The sequence below is a fragment of the Hemibagrus wyckioides genome, linkage group LG03 (assembly GCF_019097595.1).
Source record: "Hemibagrus wyckioides isolate EC202008001 linkage group LG03, SWU_Hwy_1.0, whole genome shotgun sequence".
NCBI lineage: Eukaryota > Metazoa > Chordata > Actinopteri > Siluriformes > Bagridae > Hemibagrus > Hemibagrus wyckioides.
In genome coordinates, this window is record NC_080712.1 from 4,975,146 (window position 1) to 4,999,400 (window position 24,255).

At 40.8% G+C, this 24,255-nt stretch overlaps 1 protein-coding gene across 2 annotated transcripts in view; it reads right to left on the bottom strand.

The window, feature by feature from the left end:
* The window catches only part of LOC131345546 (polypeptide N-acetylgalactosaminyltransferase-like 6), a 255,043-nt gene that overhangs the window by 6,486 nt on the left and 224,302 nt on the right, over window positions 1-24,255 (bottom strand). For both annotated transcript variants that reach the window (XM_058378475.1, XM_058378468.1), the window contains 2 exons: window positions 18,657-18,878; window positions 5,129-5,245 (listed from right to left, as the gene is read on the bottom strand). In XM_058378475.1, the coding sequence (XP_058234458.1) occupies window positions 5,129-5,245; window positions 18,657-18,878 (339 nt within the window). The remainder of the gene's footprint in view (window positions 1-5,128; window positions 5,246-18,656; window positions 18,879-24,255) is intronic.

Consider the following 24,255-nt stretch of genomic DNA (forward strand, 5'->3'; position numbering starts at 1 on the left):
CTCCTCACTACCTCCTCACTACCTCCACATTTCCTCCTAACTACCTCCATACTACCTACACATTTCCTCCTCACTACCTCCACACTACCTCCAAACTACCTCCACATTTCCTCCTCACTACCTCCACACTACTTCCACATTTCCTCCTCACTACCTCCACATTTCCTCCTCACTACCTCCACACTACCTCCACATTTCCTCCACACTACCTCCTCACTACCTCCACATTTCCTCCTCACTACCTCCTCACTACCTCCACATTTCCTCCTAACTACCTCCACACTACCTACACATTTCCTCCTCACTACCTCCACACTACCTCCAAACTACCTCCACATTTCCTCCTCACTACCTCCACACTACCTCCAAACTACCTCCACATTTCCTCCTCACTACCTCCACACTACCTCCACATTTCCTCCTCACTACCTCCACACTACCTCCACATTTCCTCCACACTACCTCCTCACTACCTCCACATTTCCTCCTCACTACCTCCACATTTCCTCCTCACTACCTCCACACTACCTCCACATTTCCTCCTCACTACCTCCACATTTCCTCCTCACTACCTCCACACTACCTCCACATTTCCTCCACACTACCTCCTCACTACCTCCACATTTCCTCCTCACTACCTCCACATTTCCTCCACATTTCCTCCACACTACCTCCTCACTACCTCCACATTTCCTCCTCACTACCTCCACATTTCCTCCACACTACCTCTTCACTACCTCCACATTTCCTCCTCACTACCTCCACATTTCCTCCTCACTACCTCCTCATTTCCTCCTCACTACCTCCACACTACTTCCACATTTCCTCCTAACTACCTCCACATTTCCTCCTCACTACCTCCACATTTCCTCCTCACTACCTCCACATTTCCTCCTCACTACCTCCACATTTCCTCCTAACTACCTCCTCATTTCCTCCTCACTACCTCCACACTACTTCCACATTTCCTCCTCACTACCTCCACATTTCCTCCACACTACTTCCACATTTCCTCCTCACTACCTCCACATTTCCTCCTCACTACCTCCACATTTCCTCCTCACTACCTCCACATTTCCTCCTCACTACCTCCACATTTCCTCCTCACTACCTCCACATTTCCTCCTAACTACCTCCTCATTTCCTCCTCACTACCTCCACACTACTTCCACATTTCCTCCTCACTACCTCCACATTTCCTCCACACTACTTCCACATTTCCTCTCACTACCTCCACATTTCCTCCTCACTACCTCCACATTTCCTCCTCACTACCTCCACATTTCCTCCTCACTACCTCCACATTTCCTCCTCACTACCTCCACATTTCCTCCTCACTACCTCCACATTTCCTCCTCACTACCTCCTCACTACCTCCACATTTCCTCCTCACTACCTCCACATTTCCTCCTCACTACCTCCACATTTCCTCCTCACTACCTCCACATTTCCTCCACACTACCTCCAAACTACCTCCACATTTCCTCCTCACTACCTCCTCACTACCTCCACATTTCCTCCTCACTACCTCCACATTTCCTCCTCACTACCTCCACATTTCCTCCTCACTACCTCCACATTTCCTCCACACTACCTCCAAACTACCTCCACATTTCCTCCTCACTACCTCCTCACTACCTCCACATTTCCTCCTCACTACCTCCACACTACCTCCAAACTACCTCCACATTTCCTGTATAGTGGTGTATTTAATCAATCTTTAATCAATCTTTTCCACAGATTCGGGCCGAGAGGTGTTGTGTGACATCATCACTACACCAATTCACTATCACAAAAACTCCATGAAATGCAAGCGGGATTTATTTATACAGAAAACAACTTTTGATAATTTAATTTAATTTTGGTATTTTTCTTTTACATTTTCTGGCTTTAAGTTGCTGGATAATTTGTCATGGTCTGATTGTTTATGTAGCAGTGTGTCATGATATATTGCCAGAGCACTGACTAGTAACTGAATATTCAGTCTAGAGGCTCATTTTATTCCTGCTTTCTATTAAGCGCTATGTTTTCACTCTGGACAAAAAAAAAAAAAAAAAATGGGCCAAGGTTCTATTTGCTACAGAAGTATTGCGACCGTTAGTGTTAATAAACCTAACACAGATTTTTGACAGTCGGTCTATCACAATTAAAAACCCGACATGTCCTTATGTAAAATACTAAAATATTCCAGTGAGTGATTTCAGACCCAGCAGCTGCTCTCGGCTAGTCACTGCTCAGTTTTCTTGATTGATTGTGAAACCGGTCTGTTCCTAAAACATAATTAAAACATACTTACATAAGAATATGTAATATAGCTTGAATATACTGTATTCCTGCTTCTGATTGGTCAGATTCATTTTCTGCTCCAGCAGTAAAACCCTGACAGCTACAACACACAGGTTCATATTAATTCACTCTTTCAAATACGTTATGGTTTCTATAGCAACAGCTCATTCGCTTGTATGGCGGACGCTTGGGATGTCAGCGCTTTTGTAAAGCTTTAATGTTTTCTGACACGGGAAAGTCTCCAGGACAGAGGAGTTTACGCTCTGTGGTTTCTGTAAAACATAACAAGCTGTGTGTTTTTTTATTCTTTTTCTAACTTGGAGAGAGAGCGAGAGAAAACCAGAGGGACTGGTGAGTGTTTCTAGCTGTTATAATGTAAGGGATAACAGGAACGTCTCATTTAATCATAAACAGATAAGCTACAACATTTGTTCTTTATTAAATAAAAAACGAATGTACAAATTAATTAAGTGTAATTATGAATATTAACAGAAAATTAGCGACAGAATAAAATTATTGAAAAATTTTAAATGAGTTATAGATATAAACATAATAATTTTTTAATAATATTTATTTTTAGAATAAACTGATATGCATTAAAAAAAACCCTCAGTGCTGATGAGACACACTCTCGTACCTCGCTGTGTTATTATCCCCTATGTTCGTATACATTTAATTCTTTTTTATATTCATATAAAATCGTTCTTTTCCCGATGAGGAACACGTGTGGTGTCACTCCTGCAGGTCCGAAATCCTACGGTGTTTAGATCCAATCCTAATCTAACGGCTCCTCCAGTTAATGAGGGTCTGTCTATCACAGTCAGGGCTGCAGAATTAAGTGGCTGCTATAACTGTAGATTAGCTCCTGGTTTCTGAATTCTGCTCTTAATAGCAGCTTTTAAGCTTTTCTTCTAAGGATCAGATAAAATGAGCTACTCTAAACACTCAGCAGTAAGACAGTGTTTGAGTGACAGAGCTGAAGATTCAGTATTCAGCAGTAAGACAGTGTTTGAGTGACAGAGCTGAAGATTCAGTATTCAGCAGTAAGACGGTGTTTGAGTGACAGAGCTGAAGATTCAGTATTCAGCAGTAAGACGGTGTTTGAGTGACAGAGCTGAAGATTCAGTATTCAGCAGTAAGACGGTGTTTGAGTGACAGAGCTGAAGATTCAGTATTCAGCAGTAAGACGGTGTTTGAGTGACAGAGCTGAAGATTCAGTATTCAGCAGTAAGACGGTGTTTGAGTGACAGAGCTGAAGATTCAGTATTCAGCAGTAAGACGGTGTTTGAGTGACAGAGCTGAAGATTCAGTATTCAGCAGTAAGACGGTGTTTGAGTGACAGAGCTGAAGATTCAGTATTCAGCAGTAAGACGGTGTTTGAGTGACAGAGCTGAAGATTCAGTATTCAGCAGTAAGACGGTGTTTGAGTGACAGAGCTGAAGATTCAGTATTCAGCAGTAAGACGGTGTTTGAGTGACAGAGCTGAAGATTCAGTATTCAGCAGTAAGACGGTGTTTGAGTGACAGAGCTGAAGATTCAGTATTCAGCAGTAAGACGGTGTTTGAGTGACAGAGCTGAAGATTCAGTATTCAGCAGTAAGACGGTGTTTGAGTGACAGAGCTGAAGATTCAGTATTCAGCAGTAAGACGGTGTTTGAGTGACAGAGCTGAAGATTCAGTATTCAGCAGTAAGACGGTGTTTGAGTGACAGAGCTGAAGATTCAGTATTCAGCAGTAAGACGGTGTTTGAGTGACAGAGCTGAAGATTCAGTATTCAGCAGTAAGACGGTGTTTGAGTGACAGAGCTGAAGATTCAGTATTCAGCAGTAAGACGGTGTTTGAGTGACAGAGCTGAAGATTCAGTATTCAGCAGTAAGACGGTGTTTGAGTGACAGAGCTGAAGATTCAGTATTCAGCAGTAAGACAGTGTTTGAGTTGAGTGACAGAGCTGAAGATTCAGTATTCAGCAGTAAGACAGTGTTTGAGTGACAGAGCTGAAGATTCAGTATTCAGCAGTAAGACAGTGTTTGAACTACTGAGCTGAAGATTCAGTATTCAGTAGTAACACAGCGTTTGTTACAGAGCTGATGAATTAGGATTCAGTAGTAACACAGTGTTTTAGTGACAGAGCTGAAGATTCAGTATTCAGCAGTAATATAGTGTTTGTGCGACAGAGCAGAAGATTCAGTATTCAGTACTAACATAGTGTTTGTGCAACAGAACTGAAGATTCAGGATTCAGTACTAACAGTGTTTGAGCTACAGCACTGAGGATTTAGGATTCGGTACTAACATAGTGTTTGAGTAACAAAGCTGAAGACTCAGTATTCAGTACCTACACAGTGTTTGAGTTACAGAGCTGAAGATTCAGTATTTTGTACTAACATAGTATTTGTGCAACAGAGCAGAAGATTCAGTGTTCAGTACTAACACAGTGTTCAAGCTACAGAGCTGAAGATTTAGTATTCAGCAGAAAGAGATTGTTTAAGGTACAGAGCTGAAGATTCAGGATTCAGTACTAACAGTGTTTGAGGATTCAATATTCAGCAGTAAGACATTGTTTGGGGTACAGAGCTGAAGATTCAGTATTTAGTACTAACACCGTGTTTGTGCAACAGAGCAGAAGATTCAGTATTCAGTACTAACACAGTGTGTGAGCTACAGAACTGAGGATTCAATATTCAGCAGTAAGACAGTGTTTGAGGTACAGAGCTGAAGATTCAGTATTCAGTACTAACACCGTGTTTGTGCAACAGAGCTGAGGATTCAGTATTCAGCAGTAAGACAGTGTTAACAAAGTGTTTGTTGAAGAATTGACTGTCTGAATGAGAAGTGCTGTGTCACCTGTTCATGTGCCCAAGTTCTCTCTGCTCCCTCTTTCAGGCAGCTGTCCAGACGGAGCTCTGTTCCTGTCGAGCCGTGTTTGGAGTCGATACACAACCCTGACGCTGCGTTGCGGATCTGCACACACACACACACACACACACACACACACAGAGTTAAATGTGCATCAGAATAATGAATATATATATATATATGTATAGTAATATCTGTTACCTTTTCATTTTTCTATCTATCTATCTATCTATCTATCTATCTATCTATCTATCTATCTATCTATCTATCTATCTATCTATCTATCTATCTATCTATCTATCTATCTATCTATCTAATTTATGTCTATCCATCCATCCTATCCATCTACCCATTCATTCATTCATCTCTCTCTCTCTCTCACACACACACACCTCATGTAGTGTATATGTGTGAGAGAAAGAAGGTGTGTACACAAATCCAGCATCAGTGATTCCAAGCGTAAGTAAGATGTGATAGATGTGTTAATAAAGAGCAGATCTGCGTCTCTGTATTGTATTGGTATGATAAACAGCTCCGGCTGGATGTGTGCTATTTTAATTTCCCCATCATACATGATCCACCATATGGAGCTGTGATGTATAATGTAGTCTGATGTGCCGCCCACGCTGCTGATGAGCGCCCCGTGTAATGAGTGTATGAGCTCTGTGGGCCAGCTCTTAGTGCGAAAAAGTCTAAATTGGGCTAATTCATTCAAGCCAATTATTAAGCATGCTAATCAACAGCGTTTGTGTGGTGGCCTGGGAAAAGCTTTGGTAAATTGTTCTGGAAAACATTTCTGCACTGAAATATCTTACTCTTTGTATGAATCTCACTCAGAAGTAAATTGATAGCGTTTTAAATCTCTTCCGTTTCTCAGACGTTTTTAACAACTTCCATCTGATTAAAACCCCAACCAATTAGACTCGCGTCTTTGAGTGGACTGCACCACTGTGTTTGTTAAACTGGTTTCTTTCACAACGTGATCTTTGGAAGAAAAAAATCAAGGCCAGGTTTTAAATCAAAAACCGTAATGTTTTTGGTGAAATATATTAGCTCTTAAAAATGAGGTATTACAAAGTACATTATAGGCACAAAGACCTTTGGTACAAATACATGATTCATTCATTCATTCATTCATTCATTCATTCATTTATTTATTTTTGCCTTTTTCTTCTACCTGAGAAATCAGGTGGGGAGATGGGGTTTCCCAGACTGCTGACTATGTGTATAGTAAAACACAAATAAATAAGTCATATAGGAGCTATTTGACTGAATACATAAAGACTTAAATACTTTAGGCTACATGCATTACTTTACACTTTACTCCAACAGAACTGATGCTACTAAACGACATAAAATTATTCATCGCATACTTCAAATGTCTGGTGGTGGACTATATTACGCTTGTGCAGAACATGGCTCTGTGTCCGTAGGTGTGATGTGTGGGATTTCAGGTTCTGCAGTAGAATTAGTTTGTAATGATGAAGGTGAATCTTCACTTTGTATTATTCAGTCAAACATCTCTACTAACAGAGGCTTCCTGGAGCTATTGTAAACCCCCCAGGTCCTACTCACCACCTCTCCAAGTGGGTCTCGAACCCGGGTCTCTAGCATGAGAGGTGGGCGCTCTAACAAGGAGGCTAAAGACTGCAGCCTCTAGCGTCATTCGCTAGTTCACCTTTAGAGATCAGGGGAGTGAAGTTTACCCGCACTGTCCACACGAATGCGGATATTTTTAAAACCGCAGCTTTTTTTATGCAGTTAGGCCGTTCGTCCACACGCAAATGCAGCAATATGGCTTTACAGTTGAGATTATATTGCCACCTGTTGGTTTTGCATGCTCTTGACAGCCCTTCAGACCGCGTTTTTGCGTTTTCATGTGGACAAGATTTTTTTTTTAAAAAAGATGGAGGAAAAGCTTTAAAAATACCCGTATATGTGTGGTCTCCAGCATGGGAGGCGGGCGCTCGAACAAGGAGGCAAGAAACTGCAGCCTCCAGCGTCGCTAGTTCACCTTTTGATATCAGGGGAGTGAGGTTTACCTGCACAGTACCTAACGCTGGCCTCCGTTACACTATACAGTGTCTGTGTGTGTGTGTGAGTCTGTGTGTGTGTGTGTGTGTGTGTGATTACACCTGACAATATTCAGGGAAACGTTAAATAAATATAAATAAAAACAAATCTAAATGAACCTCTTTATTAAAATTAAAAAAAAAAAACAATACCATGGTTATATGTATAGTCTGTGTTCAGACAGTCTCAGGCTGTAAGTTTTTAACTTTTATGACCCCAGACATCAATACACTCCACTCAGGGAAAAAAAGAAAAACGTCATTTAAATAATGACTCACGGTGAATCACACTGCAGTAGCCTCCAGTTATTACCCTGAGGGTGAGTGTGCACTTTCCCCATCATTTCCTTTTCCTATTTTCATGGCTTTTTGATTGGCTGTCTCATTTGCCTAATTCTTGTTAAGACATGCTGGTGTGCTGGCCAGGGTAGAAGAAGAGCTCAATAATGAATGAGCACTAGAGCTGCCACACACACACACACACACACACACAAACACACACACACACACCAGGGCAGACAGCCATGTTGGGAAGCAGAGCTCAGTGTAAAGTCACTCACACTCCAAAGCTAAGATGTTATCTGCACGCTTTAGTTGTAATGTTTGCATCATTTTTGAGTCATTCAAACCAGAATTTTCGGAAACAATTTGCTAAAGCTGTTAGGTCATGGAGCCAAAACAAAACAAACAAACAAAAAGCAAACAAACCTGCATACAGTGGAATCTTAGCATACGAATGCCCTTCCTTATGAATTATCGCCTTAAGAATTGAAATTTTGCAAGACAATTGCATTGGCATATGAAGCATTATTGGCATACAAACAAACTGAACCAAATGACAACATTAAGTTGTTGTGCGTACGTCTGGGAACCGTTCAAAATTTGTTTGCGTCAGTGGAAAGCCAAGCGAAGCAAAGAATTTACGAATTATACGATTTGTTTCAAAGGCTTCAACCCACAATACCACTGTTGCCTTCGGCATGCGTTCAAAAGCTAGGTGATTTTTCAGGTGTTTTTTTGTTGACAGATTGGTGGTGTGGGCGGTCTGTTCTATTTTTAGCCCAAGCTTGGTGGCACGACTTCCTGTGAGGAGCCTTGACATGGAATGCTTGGCTTGGGTCAGTTCTTTGTAAGCAGCCATACAGTTTACATACGCTTCGTATTGGTCATATTGGTGATATTTTTTGGGTGGCTGGAACGGATTATCTGCATTTACATTATTTCTTATAGGAAAATTTGTTTCGCAGTACAAATACCTTAAGAAGTCACCTCCAGAACTAATTAAATGCGTATGCCGAGGTTCCACTGTATTGGTGACGTCACATGGTCAGGAAAAATGTCTGTCAGTATTGGTGAAGCTCTTAGTTTTATTTAAATAAACCTTGTGCAGCATGTAATAGAGTCTACACTAAAAATTAAATCCAGTCCTAGACAGATATCTAACAGCACTGTTAATGAGGTATTCGGTGTAGCTGAAAAAAGGACAGAGAAATCCCCACATCCATCCGATAAAGTCATTTTCTTCCATCAGGGTTTAGAGTAAAGAGAGTCTTTGTGAGCAGCCATACAGTTTACATACGCTTCATATTGGGAATATTGCTCATATTATTGGGAGGCTGGAACGGATTATCTACATTTACATTGTTTATTATGAGGAAATTTGTTTCTTAATACAAATTTTTACCTCAAGAACTCGCCTCCAGAACAAATTAAATTTATATCCTGAGGTTCCAATGTAATTAAAAAAATAAAAAATCTAATAGAAACAAATAATTATTTTGTACATACAAGAAAAGTTGTCGCTTTCCTATTTTATGTTGTTGTTGAAGAATATGAGAAAAGAAGTTGTGTACACAGGACAGGAAGTGCTGCGTAGAGCTTCGTATGCTATAATCACCAAAAAAAATAACAGGTTCTTTTCTTTCAGAAGAAAATCGAGTAAAACAAAACAAAACAAAACAAAAAACTAGAATGTAGACGTAATAATTTTCTTTTCACAAGAATTTTTAAGATAATCAGAAAGTAAGCAGTGTGCACATGATAAAAAATATATCTAAAAACAAACAAAAAACATCTGTTGTGATTTTTTTATTGATGTTTTAAATTAATTAATTAAATTTATTTTTTATTTTAATAATTTTTTCTCCTCAGAAGGTCACTTCAGGGACTGTTCAGAATTTCACTTAAGATTTTTTTCCTGAAGCTCTACTACTTTTTCTAGAAATTTCTTCAGTTCTTTGCCCAGTTTTATAAGGACGAATACGTCTGTTTATTTAATTACACCATGGAGTTGCTTTGTGTTTCATCGTCGACGTCTGCTTTTTAAAAGATTGATTTACTTTGAAAAAAATGAGAGCAGTGATAGTAACTGCTGCTTTATCAGCCCCGGCTGTGTTTTCTGTTCTTTTGACACGTGTGGGTGAAAAAGAGCTTTTGATAAACGTGCGCTCGGTGTGTAATGTATCACTAGAGAGTTCTTTCATTCATTACGTCTTATTCATTTAGTCATTTGTTGAATATTTAATATTCATTACACATGTGTAAAAGACAAATTTACTCCTTTACACTAAAAGCATTCATTTAAAATGTCACTATTGTTTCTTCTCTTTTTCGTGTGTGTGTGTGTGTGTGTCTGTGTGTGTGGGTCTGTGTGTGTGTGTGTGTGGGTGTGTGTGTGTCTGTGTGTGTGTCTATGTGTGTGTGTGTGTGTGTGTCTGTGTGTGTGGGTGTGTGTGTGTGTGTGTCTGTGTGTGTGTGCGTGTGTGTGTGTGTCTGTGTGTGTCTATGTGTGTGTGTGTGTCTGTGTGTGTGTGTGTCTGTGTGTGTGTGTCTGTGTGTGTGTGTGGGTGTGTGTGTGTGTGTGTGTGTCTGTGTGTGTGTGTGTGTCTGGGGGTGTCTGTGTGTGTGTGTGTGTGTCTATGTGTGTGTGTGTCTATGTGTGTGAGTGTGTGTGTGTCTGTGTGTGTGTCTATGTGTGTGTGTGTGTGTGTGTGTGTGTGTGTGTGTGTGGGTGTGTGTGGGTGGGTGAGCTCTTCGCTCACTGGTCACCTCGTAGACACACCTTCTGACGTATAGAGTCTGTTCACACGTGAGCCCTCATGATAATTTCCTGATAATTAGACTCTCAGTCTCTGTGAGATCGCATTCACACTTTCCTGATTATTTTCTGTGTAAGTGCAGGTTTGCGGTCTCTAATCTAATAAGCTTCTTTTCACACACTGGACACAAACACCAGCAATTACAGAATATTAATATTACATAACATTGGTAGACAGCATATACTGGACTGTGTGAGGAGTAAGGAGGCGTGGCCTGAAGTTAGAAGACTTCGCAACTTTTTATGTATGAATCGTGATCCTGAATCAAACACTGGGACTTGTTTATTAAAATGAATCAGAATGAACTGACTCGTGAATTGTTTACACAAGAAATGTTCATAAAAACCTTTCTATCACATTTATTTATTTTAATTACATACCTGAACATCCATCCATTTTCTATACCTGCTTTATTCCAAATTAGTGTCACAGGGATCTGCTGGAGCCTATCCCAGCACACACTGGGTACAGCACACCCTGGACAGGTCACCAGTCCATCACAGGGCCACATATAGACAGACAACCACACACACTCACTCCTATGAGGCAATTTAGAATTACCAATCAACCTAACGTACATCTTTTTGGACTGTGGGAGTAAACCCACACAGGCACGGGGAGAACATGCAAACCCTACACAGAAAGGCCCCTGCCTGTCTGAACCCGGGATTCGAACCCAGGACCTTCTTGCCGTGAGGCAGCAGCGGTAACCACTAAGCTGCCGTACTGCCCCATACCTGAACATAATGTATGGAATGAAAGCAATTCACAACAAATGCATACATTTAGACAAATGAGACATAGTATTTGTGTAAGACAAAAGTATTGGCACCCTATAAAACCAGGAAGAGCAATTTAATGTTCTCACATACAGTGAGTCGCAGCGATAAAGACACTGGAGATTCATTCAGTGAGAGGTGGTAACCGATGCACTTCAATGGCTCAGCTGGAATGCTATTGATTTAGCATGTTAGCATTTAGGAAGCATTCTTTTTCTATTTAGTTGTCATTTTGTTAGCTATTTTGTATTTTATGGGGATTTGTGGGCGTGTCGGAAATGGGATTCGTTTTTTTTTTCATAGTAACACTTGCCCATGAGTACAAAGACCATGAGCAGTAACAAATCTTTTAGAAATCTGGCAAGAATAAAAAAAACCCAAACATCTCCACATGACGTGTGAACTGATGGCTACTAGTGTGTTTGGCTTGTCAGCTACATTCACCTCATAGCTGTTCAGGCACCAAACACACGTATTTTGTCCAAACACTGAGTCCATGTGGCTCAAACGTGGAGGTGTGTAAAAGGTGGCCAGACTTTGTTTTTTTTATGTCTATTAAAAAGAAAAGCAGAAGACGTTTTAATCTTGCACGTCTATTCACAACAAGCTTTGTGGTGCGACAGCGATGACATGCTGTATCTCCATGACAATGATCTTTTATTACAGTTTTGATTACCTCGGAATTGCCAAGTCCCTCACACAAAGCATCTAAATGGACGCATTAGTGCCTCCGTTTATCTGCAGGCACACGCCACTGCTCCCGATTTGTGCTGTGTCATGTTTCAAAATGAACACCTGTAATGGAAACTGGGAGCTGAACAACCCGAGCGAAACAAAAGCAAAGGCCAGGATGGCGTGCCTCTCTGCCTCGCTGAGTTAGTCCTAAAAGGCTGCATTTAGGCCTTGAATTTATTCTCCTGTCCATTATCTGGTCCCTTCTGTGCTCTGATTTGCTCTGCTGCGTGGCAACTCTGATGAGTGACACATTCTGGACGAGGACGTTGACCTCGCTGTCAGGCTAACAAAGGCATCCATTACAGGGGGTCAATTTACTGCTGCATGCAGGCAGCTTGCTGTAAAGACCCCGTTTCACAAGGTCGGCACGGCTAGTAAACTGCCTCAAAAATATGTTTTTTACAAAAATAAATCTATGTTAGGAGACTATTTCCTTTGTCTAACTTTCAGCGATTGCCTTTTTAAAGCAGCTGGTACGGTACACCTTGAACTGTGCGGCTGCTGTGAATGCACACACCAACAGCATGAGCAGAGGGTTTTCTTTTGAACGATCAAAGTGAAATCAGACATCAGGGAAGCAAATAAATGCTCCTATTTGAGCTAAACAAAACGCCTATTGTCCTTATGGTACACACACACACCCTAAAATTTCACAAGCGCTTTGTAATTCCACTGAATTTTACTATTCCAGTGTAATACACTTCAATACACTGTGTGTGTGTGTGTGTGCGATTACACACAGCATATACATCTAGAACCTGTTGGTTCAGGCATCGCAGGGTGGTAATAATCGATATCAGTCAATATTTTAATCATCGATCCTGCGCTTTTATTTTCCTCGTCCTTTAGAATTCATTTCTCTGAGCGGCCTTGAGTGAGATAAGATGACGTTTAGGAAGTCGGGGACAGGGCGGATGTCGTCTTCGGGGGCCGTTATGGTGATGAAGGCAAAAGCGAGGAGCCTTGAGGATGTTAGAGGCACAATAATAAAACCTTGGACAGAGTTTGTGTGAATGAATTCTCTGTGAGAAATCTCCAGACACCAATCGCTAAACCTGATGCTTTAAAGTAGTAGACCTACAGAGGAGGGGTTCTGGAAGATTCTACATTAATTTTAATGAAAAACTCAAATGAAAGACAAATCTGATCAATGTGACCCATTTTATACGTTATTTCTGTTGAAAAGGTAGCAGCATGATGCAGCCGCACAGCTCACTTTAGGTTACTCTAGTGAATATATAGTTTCACAAGTTCTCCACATTCTTCATGTGCCTGTGCGGATTTCTTCTGGGTTCTCTGGTTTCCTCTCAGCTCTCAGAACAATGTTTTATGTGCTCTAACTTGTGTGAGAGAGTGTATGAAACCAAAAATGATTTGACTGTAACCCTGACCAGGAAGTGAATGAAGTGAACTACATTTTTTTTTAGCTCAATTTCTCTAAAGGCTTCATTTTAACAATTTTTCCACAACTTTCTTATTATTTCTTATTGCTAAATATTCTAAGGATCATCTAAAAGAGCTCCTAATTTAGCTTAATGAATTTCTTACTCTGAATCTTAGCTTAAGAGTGATTCAGGATCTCATTTGGTCTATTATAAGCCTTTACTTTGTCACTAAGCTAAGATTCCTGGTTAGAAACAATCTTAGAGCAACTCTGAGCAAGGAAAAGACTAAAACTTACTTGTTATCTTAGGGAGGAGGCGGGGCTAAGCCTGTTGCTAGATATGAAACATTCTTTTAAAGACTGTGATTGGTTGTCCAGTAAAAAAAATGAAAGGGTTTTTAAATAGTGTCTATTATAAGCCTTTCATTAAGATATTTGGGGATGTATCATGTATATATTATGTTTGCCGATCCCTACATGATCTAATCTGTAACATCTTATTAACTCACTGTCGTTATTAAATATTGTATGCAACACATTTCTTCTCCCTCTTCGCCCTTCGGCCATTTTCTCCTCTGCTAAAGAAACTCTTAATCAAGTCCTCCTCCTTCCTTCTCGACCTTAAGAGCTCTTTTAAGGGTTAAGATGCTTTGTGAATAATTTTTATCTTTATTAGGCTCTTCTCTTTAATTGTAAAAGGAAAGAATTTTGTCACTAGGAGCAACTCTTTGCTTTCGTTCTTTGTGCACTTCTTGGAGCTGGTTTAAGCAACATAGGATATAAATAAAGATAATGTAATACTAAGGATAATGCTTAAGGGTAATAATCAGTAACGTACTGTTGCCGCTCTCAAGTCGATTATTTTCCTGTAACAGCATGTCCTCGTCCATTTTATTAATCTTAGACCACAGCAATTAGCCAACAATAACAATTCTATATTAAATTAAAGGAAGGGAAATCATAGTTTTTATCCGTTTATAGTTACGCTCAATGTTGTGGAATGTCCAGAAAATACAGCCCGGTGTTCCTTTCTCACTAGTCTCTCTTATTTCTCTCTCAAAGTTAATAAGAAAAGCTTGTTTCAAAGCTCTGACACTGTAGACTCCTTCCATCCATGTTAAGTAAACGTCTCCTTTCCTCCACAAAAATGTGGAGCGTCCTCTGTACGAGTCCTGGTGGAGAAAGTACTAAAATGAGTGCATTAATATAATAAACTGGCACTGACTGCTCTTACAGAGAATTAATCAACATCTTCAGACCAATCAGAATGATGAAACCTTCTGTACTGGATATTTTAACACAGAAAAACATAAACGTATCACTGATCCTATCGCTCCAGTGCCTCAGAGGATGAGGGTTAAATCTTCCGACAGAGAGATGTTGCAGAGTGCACTGTTTTAAGCGGTTGTTGTGTTTCAGAGGAGGATTAACTGGAGATAATCTGTGTGTGAGTGAGACAGGAAGTGGAGCGTATATCTGACCTGCCTACCCATAGTTCCACTCAGCACGTGAGAGAGCATGAGGAGACGACCTCCTGTCCTCCGCAGGAGATACGGAGACACGCTGACACATTGATCCTCTTCCTTTTTTCTCTCTCCAAATGCCCAGTCGAGCTGCATTATTGTGTAATGGATCAGGCAGAGTGACAGATGGCCGGTCCAGGCGTGGCAGCGTACGGAGCCTTACAGTCAAATTACTATCATTCCGCCGCAGGAAAGAAGATATTTACCGTGCATAAATTTCCCTTCAGATCTCCACTATCCAATCCAGCCTATTTTTTTTCAGTTTATTCCCTACAGTGAGGCAGTGAAGGCCAGTGAATGGCTGGGAGGAGCCGGAGGTCCTTAATGGCTTTCTGAGCCAATGCGTCCATAACCGGCGGAGTTTAAAAGCAACAGCGCTACGTGAACGACGAGTGCCAGGACTCTGATTAACTCAGATGTGAAATTAATTACAATTAAATGTTATTATTCACCAATCTAGAGGACGAGGGAAAAAGAGAAAAAAACGAAGGAATGAATTTTGACGTTAAGTCTATAGAGCACTGTTTTATTAGAGATGATTAAAAAGTGAAAGACAAAAAATAAATAAATAAATAAAAAAGGAAACATGAGCGCGCATAACAAGCATCGCACCCGGAGAGGAGAATGAATCAGCCGAGCCGTGGTCCGCCAATCTGCCACGGTTTTATCCAGGTAACATTAGGGCGGGTAATGAATTAGCCGAATAGCCTGTCAGCCTGGATTAGGAGCAGCAGCACAAAAAGGGTCACCCAGCTGCTGTGTATTTACAGGCTAGGAATCAGTGATGGAAACAGAGTTGGCATATTTTGGATGTCAGCGAGCATTAAAGAGGACGTCTTTAAGCCAGCTCTCGGCCACGTGTCTGTACCCCGTTGAAATATGTATTACCCCTCAGCTTGCGGTGTATCTCATAAATCAGTAAGCATCTGCTCATATTATGTCTTTCTCGATCCCTCTTTCCCAAGGGCACATGTATATATATATATATACATACACTATATTGCCAAAAGTATTCGCTCACCTGCCTTGACTCGCATATGAACTTAAGTGACATCCCATTCCTAATCCATAGGGTTCAATATGACGTCGGTCCACCCTTTGCAGCTATAACAGCTTCAACTCTTCTGGGAAGGCTGTCCACAAGGTTTAGGAGTGTGTTTATGGGAATTTTTGACCATTCTTCCAGAAGCGCATTTGTGAGGTCACACACTGATGTTGGACGAGAAGGCCTGGCTCTCAGTCTCCGCTCTAATTCATCCCAAAGGTGTTCTATCGGGTTGAGGTCAGGACTCTGTGCAGTCCAGTCAAGTTCATCCACACCAGACTCTGTCATCCATGTCTTTATGGACCTTGCTTTGGTCACTGGTGCACAGTCATGTTGGAAGAGGAAGGGGCCAGCTCCAAACTGTTCCCACAAAGTTGGGAGCATGGAATTGTCCAAAATGTCTTGGTATGCTGAAGCATTCAGAGTTCCTTTCACTGGAACTAAGGGGCCAAGCCCAGCTCCTGAAAAACAACCCCACACCATAATCCCCCCTCCACCAAACTTTACACTTGGCACAATGCAGTCAGACAAGTACCGTTCTCCTGGCAACCGCCAAACCCAGACTTGTCCATCAGATTGACAGATGGAGAAGCGCGATTCGTCACTCCAGAGAACGCGTCTCCACTGCTCTAGAGTCCAGTGGCGGCGTGCTTTACACCACTGCATCCGACGCTTTGCATTGCACTTGGTGATGTATGGCTTGGATGCAGCTGCTCGGCCATGGAAACCCATTCCATGAAGCTCTCTGCGCACTGTTCTTCAGCTAATCTGAAGGCCACATGAAGTTTGGAGGTCTGTAGCGATTGACTCTGCAGAAAGTTGGCGACCTCTTCGCACTATGCGCCTCAGCATCCGCTGACCCCGCTCCGTCAGTTTACGTGGCCTACCACTTCGTGGCTGAGTTGCTGTCGTTCCCAAACACTTCCACGTTCTTATAATACAGCTGACAGTTGACTGTGGAATATTTAGGAGCGAGGAAATTTCACGACTGGATTTGTTGCACAGGTGGCATCCTATCACAGTTCCACGCTGGAATTCACTGAGCTCCTGAGAGCGACCCATTCTTTCACAAATGTTTGTAAAAACAGTCTGCATGCCTAGGTGCTTGATTTTATACACCTGTGGCCATGGAAGTGATTGGAACACCTGATTCTGATTATTTGGATGGGTGAGCGAATACTTTTGGCAATATAGTGTATATATATATATATAAATATAGTATATATCTCGGGTGTCTATTACAGCATGCATGGCTCAGGTTTAGGTGTGTGACTGCATCGAGGTCGAGCTGCAGAAATAATTGAATGTATGCATGGCATCTATTCAGTGAGTGTGGAGCGTCAAAGCTGGGGATCATGATGACAGAGTACTAGTAAATCGTCTAATCGTCGTTTTTGTCCATTTCAACATCGCTAGCGTGAAAATCCTCACAGACAGACTGCATCAGATGTGTCAGTGAACATCCGAAAAATAAATAAATAAATACAAGTTGAGAGCGTGTTTAAATTGTCCGTATATACTCTTTGACAGACCAAAAATTTGTCTTTAGGCTTTTATCCCTATAGATATACATAAGAAAAAATAAAACGTAGAGCTGCAGCGATCAGCAGTATGCTAGTTCTAAAGAGTGTTAAGTTGCTGCTACGCTGCTATTAACCTCACCGCTGATTCAACATAAGGCTCGAGCTGGCAGATGGTGTGTAAATTTGGGGAGAATGTAGGGGTGATATTAACGCTCAGGTGATTGATTTTCGACTCTATGGGAAACCTGGCCTCTTATAAATACTGCAGTGAAGTGTTTCTATATAAAACGCAGAAATGTATCTATATTATTCATCACTCTTGGTGAATATTGTGGTACTAAGCTAACAGGTTGATAGCATGATGTTGACACACGGCTTCATTTAATGCTACCATGGATTCTGGGTTTTAATGGGACACAAATGTATGCTCAGGCTTTCAAACACATCGTTCAGGGTCATAACCGGACACACAGCTTCAAGGAGCGACTTATTCTTCCACTGATTTCTATTCACATGCATTAGAAAGCTGGAGACTGGAAGGCTTAATGCGGAAGATACACATTTAGCTGCGTGTTAAAGTTGCTGAACTCTGACCTTTGTGCCACGTGAAGGTGTGTTGCTAATCGAAGATTGACATGTGACCTCTTTAGAAGAGCCAAGATGGAGGAAGCCCTGATTATAGTGATGTCAATCTCTCAAGCTGCTCATATATGGAGCATCCTCTGACCTCTTAACTGAGATCCACTTCTTGTGTACTTTAACATTTACTGAAAACTTACAGCTCCTCTATAACATGACTGGAAGATTTCTCAAAGGGGGCGGAACCTGATAACCCAACAGCCAATCACTGAAAAGCTAAAGAAGAGTTTTACAGAAAAACACTTCTACAGTTTGTTATTGTAATTGATAAATATTATAAAAAATTCAAAAGAATTGTTTTATTTTTGATTGTTTGTGAGCTGCCTCTACTTCTTTGGTGAGATTTTGCGATCTAGAAACGTCCGATCTCAGATATTTATCTAATAAAGTCTAGATCATTATTAGGAAATGATGAGATTCTGCTGGATTGTATCGAACCAATTAACACTAATTTAAAGTAATCTTATCGAGTGAAATCAGCTTAGTGCATTAGCAGATAATTCCTTCCAGCATTTAACTCTTTAGAGAAGCAAAATCAGCCAAGTTTATTAAAATATTTGGGCTTGATAAGATTAATTCAAATTCAGTGATATATAATCTAATAACAAATGTGTATTCGGGTGAAGAATCCACTGACAGTTTATCTGGCACCAGACGCAGATGTGTGAGTGTACGATGCAGCTGTTGCATGTGGGCTGTGTGCAGATCAGTAACCCACCTCTCCCCAGGCGGCAGGTAAGGGCTCTACAGGAGGGTAGTATTTGGGCAGGTCCCACGCCACCGTGTTCATGTACCATTTGAAGTCTTTACACTTGAGGTGTTTGCGCAGTTCCTTCTGAGCGGTCAGGTCTCCCGTGGACAGGTGGCGATACTCCGGACGCCGCTGGTAGATGTACTCCGTGTACTCATCCATCCATGTCTCTGCCACTCGCTTCAGATTCTGACAGAGAGTGAGAGAGAGAGAAAGAGAGAGAGAGAGAGAGAGAGAGAGAGAGAGAACAGAACAGCGAGAGAGAGAGTTGGAGGGAGGGGAAGAGAGAGAGAGAACAGAACACAGAGAGAAAAAGAGACAGAGAGAGAGAGCGAGAGAGAGAGAGAGCAGAACAGAAAGAGAGAGAGAAAGAGAAAGAGAGAGGGAGCAAGTGCGTATGGGAGAGAGAGAAGGAAAAAGAGAGAAAAAGAGAGGGAGGGAGAGAGAGACCAGAACAGAAAGAATGCAAATTAGAGAGAGAGAGAGAGAGAGAGACAGAGAGAGAGACAGAGAGAGACAGAGAGAGAGAAGGAGAGAGAAGCAATTAAAACACAGTCACAGAAAGAAAGAGTGATATATTTATGCTAGAACATGTCCTGTGTGGAACGATCCTCCATACATTATAACTGCTTTATCAATACAAAACAGTCAAGTCTCATAAAGCAAACTTTAAAATAAATTAAAACAGAGCACAGCAGAAAGACCACGAGAGAGAGAGAGAGAGAGAGAGAGAGAGAGAGAGTATTAACCATCACATTTATTTTTTATGCATGTTTATATTAACCGCTTGGTGATAATTTAACTTCTGACATTTGTCATCAAATTAATGTTGGACTAAATTGAATTGAGAGAGAACATGGAGGAAGCCAGAGACATTCATTTACAAAGGGATTGAACTTGACCTTGTAAATAAACAACGATTGATGACGTTTTCGCCCAAGTGCCCATGCAGAACGTCCTCCTCACGCTCATTACAGCACATCCAGAGAGCTGGGAAGTTTCTCACTTTTAACAGTGGACTTTATCACAAAGCAGCTTTAGAGAAATATATCAGTTCGGGATATAAATAGTACATGTAGAAATAGATCAATTTATCCTTAATGAGCAAGCCAGAGGTGATGGTGGTGAGGAAAAACTCCCTGAGACAAGAAAGAAACCGTGAGAGGAACCAAACTCATCCTCATCTGGGAGACACCAGAAAGTGTGATTATAAATCATTTCCTTTCTATATCTGGATATTATCTGGTCAGAAAATGCAGTTTTGTAACCACTTCATGAAGATTGCAGACCTTCAGTGACCTTGTGAGGATCCTGAGGCATCCAGAGAGGTTCCAGCTCCAGCTGTGTTCTGCTTCATGAAGATTTCGGACATTCGAAGAGAAAAATGCCAACCCCATGAGGACATTGAGCTAATTTATGAGTTGCTCAGAAGCTCCTGGTTACACAACTCCAACTGACTGTATATGACTGTAGAAAGGACATTGTTCATAATCACACTCTGGTGTTTATAATCATTAATAATCACACTCTCTGGTGTTTATAATGATTTATAATCACACTCTGGTGTCACCCAGATAAGGATGAGGTTCTCTTTTGAGTCTGGCTCCTCTCAGGGTTTCTTCCTTTTACCATCTAAGGGAGTTTTGCCTCACCACAGTCACCTCCAGGGGCAATTCTAAAATTTTCATTTAAGGGGGGCTCAGTATAATAGTAAAAAAAATAAAAAAATAAAAAAATAAAAAAAATAAATAAATAAAATAAAGGTTTGACTAACAGGGTAGGATGGTAAACTTATTGCAGCATTCCACTGTATTGCATAGATGTGTATAGCATTTGAGTACTGAACAAGCCAAATATCTTCCTGATCACACACACACACACACACACTCCTCTGGTCCTCGTTCTGCGACGCCGCGGTCTGCGCTTTGAAGAACGCGTTGAAAGACGGGGAGGAGCCGAAGTCTGCCGCCGTTTTCATATGAAATTTAAAGGGGACTGAGGAGATCACGGATTTGTGTACAGTTTATGAAGAATCTCAGAATTTTTAGGGGGGCTGAGTAGAAATGTTAGGGGAGCTCATGCCCCCTTTTTGTTCTATATTTATGTTCTGTAAAGCTGCTTTGAGACAATGCTCACTGCTCACTGATGAAGACTTCGTTGAGAATGCAGTCCAAAAGCTATGAGCAGTTCCTTGGTATCCAGATCCCAGAAGACTGAGTTATCTCTGTTCAAACACTTTATTTCAATCGACATTACATCAGTGTCGTTATTCTTATACGTACATCCTTATTACACGTGTGGCAGTAATCGTAGAAAAAGTGTTTATCCACAGTTCCTGGATTTTAATAACACCAGGTTTCATCCGTAGTGTAGTGCTAAATTAAACCATCACACATTTAGCTGTGTACGACACCGCAGCTAAATATCAGCTAGCACTTTATCGCCTTTATCCTGGCCATAAATTTGGTGAGTTTGGTATTTAATTTGTTTAACTGTTTCATTGATTCTGCTAATTAAAACTGTGTTGTAATCGATTCCCGCTTAGTAACCTAATTTACTAACCATGTCTGATTTGCTTGGTCTTATTTGTTTTGAAAGAAAAGGAACATTCGGGAGAGTGCTGTTAAAGGAAAATAATCAGTGATTAAAGCTGATATTTCTTTTCCACAACAGTAATATTGGAGCACTATATTCAATATTTTATTTATTAAAGAATGAAACACTGTCTATTGCTTTATAACTTAATAAAACCGAAAATAAAAACCTGGAGAAACTGCAAATTTTCTGTCATGAAGAAAGTTACAGCTTCACCTCAGAAAACACCGACACTGGAGACTCCTGTAAATCAATGATTACATATAAACCTGATAATCAACACCTTCTGACCAATCGGATTACAGGAATAAACAGTGCTGTGCTATAAAATAATTAGCAGTGTGACATGAGTTCCAAGATTTTGCTTGAATAAGAAAAAAAAAACAGCTTTGTCGTTTCCTGTAAGAGGGGGTCTGAGATGACGGTAAGTGATGAGGCTCGATTTTGGAGCCGCTCCATTCATGTCCTCGAGGTGTTATCTTTTCTAGCCAGGAAAGAACAGGAATAAAATGGCTTACGCCCAAGCTAATTAGCAAGAAGGCAGTGGAATTCCTCTAAATCTTATTTAAATCTGCACCACAATAAAGCCATGAGGGTTAAGAGGAAGATTTCGGGGCCTGTGTGTCCTTAAAATGTAGCTCAGGGCCTCGGATTTGTGTTGTTTACTGACTCATGTTAGATATAGCTGAAGACAAGGTCTTTCAAACATAAAAAAGCATCAATTTAAGGATTCATTTTTGGCATCTATATCAGATTTGCATATCTGAGTATTTTGGACGTTCGTAAAATAAAAGAGATTGCAAAAAAAAACCCAACAAAATAACACACAAAAAAACCACAGAATGGAAGGAAGAAGCAAGACTTGAGGCTGGGGCTGATTTCTTTCGAGCCCAGACTGTAGATTCATGCAGTGTATCAGTGAGAGTCAGGTCAGGTGATTGCTTAAAGACACACTTCCTAGGCTGATATTTTTCATAAAATAATATTAACTGTTAATAGATATTAGATGTCAGGCTCTTGTATACAATATTATAGATCTTCTCTGTCTTCATACGTTATGAATGAGTTGTCATAATACTGATAGGATTAGCTTTGACATTGCATTTATGCTTGTAAATAAACCCTGAAATGTAAATCACCACCATATCACTTGAGACCTCTTCTTCTTCTTTCTGCTTTTCCCTTCAGGGGTCTCCACAGCGAATCATCTCTCTCCACCTATCCCTATCTTCTGCATCCTCAACACTTACACCCACTTGCTTCATATCCTCATTGATTACATCCATATACCTCCTCTTTGGCCTTCCTCTTTACCTCCTGCCTGGCAGCTCCATGTCCAACATTCTCCTACCAATATACTCACTCTCCCTCCTGTGAACATGTCCAAACCATCTTAATCTGACCTCCCTAACTTTGTCCCCCAAACGTCCAACATGAGATCATCGCTGCAAATTAAGATATAATGATATATTGTTATTTCTCTTCCTATGTTATGTATTTTCTACACAACATTCTTGTCAGACATCACTGAACACCACAGCTTTTACAAAATTCTGTCAAGAATAATGCTAGTTTTATCAAAAACATCATAAGCATGAACTATTTCAGACCTAATTAGCGCTTTTCAGACTGCACTTTACTCCAGGATATCATGTATTTTTTCCCTAAGTTTATCAAGCTCTGGGGTTATGAAACTCTGCTCTGGAGCAGGATCGGCACAGCAGTGTTTACAGTGTTAACTCCACATCCCGGGGCTGAACGTGTTCAGCGTGAAACCATGCACTGTTAGAGTTAGTGTTACGGCTTGTCGCTAGGCAACAGACAACCAATCAGAAACTGAACAGTGCGTGAAAACCTCATATCAGGTGAAAACCAGGATGTAGAAACACTGAACAAGGTAAAAACGGCTCGGTAGATAGAGTCAGGTGGAAAAACACTCAACATCATGGAAGCGTACGCGAGAAATTTGCTGTGTGACACTGAAAAATTAGCGAAAGATGGATATCAGCGAAAGAAAGAATGGCTGGTTAACTACAAGACAAACATAAAAACAGCAAAAAAGATGATAAAGCTGTGAAAGATAACAGAAACCGCTTGAGTGCAGAACCACAGACCTGATATTTTTTCCTCACTTGAAGTGAAAGTGAGCCATTATTCGAAGTGGACACGTGCTGGATTTATCCAATCAGTACAGTTGGCGCCAAAAATATGCAAATGAGATGAGGGTTGGAGCAGGGTTTAGGAATGTAAAGTGTGAAACGTCATATAATGTTAAATGTCGTTAAAATATGAGCGGTGTGAAATATCTAACAACATAACTCAGGCTTCTCTTCACCCAGAGGGAACAAAGCCCTGATGTTAGGAAATTTTCTTATAAAGACTTACAATGATGTTGTTTTTTTTCCAACACAGACGATATAATCACAACATATCCATCACTTTATATACTTTAATAATATATAGGATTAATATCAACCTGCTACGATCATGTTATTGCTGCTATTATACTCGTGTGTATTTACTATGTATCTGCTGAATTGCCTCCTGTCTGCACAGCCACGCTGCACTTTAAGTACATATGATGCACGAAGTGGCATTACTCTTATGACCATGAAGTTGATTATTATTCTCTTCAATAAGCATACTTTTTATTTTTATTTCTTTATCTCAGCGTATGAATATGCGCCTGTCCTTTATTCGAGCCGTGTTTTTCGATGATATTCCCTCATATTGTCAGAATTTCTGACAGTGAAATCTACGGCGTTATACACTGTCGGTATAGATATGTACGTGGCTCTGCTGGCATGTATGAATTGCCGCATTTCTTTACAGCATATTGGCTGCATATATATTGACTGAATCGTGTGGCGCGATGGTGGCGGCTCTGAATCATTGTGACGCCTGGTACGAACAGACGTGGGAGCTTCAACGCTCCGGGATATCCTCTGAATGAGATAGATTTTATTAGCAT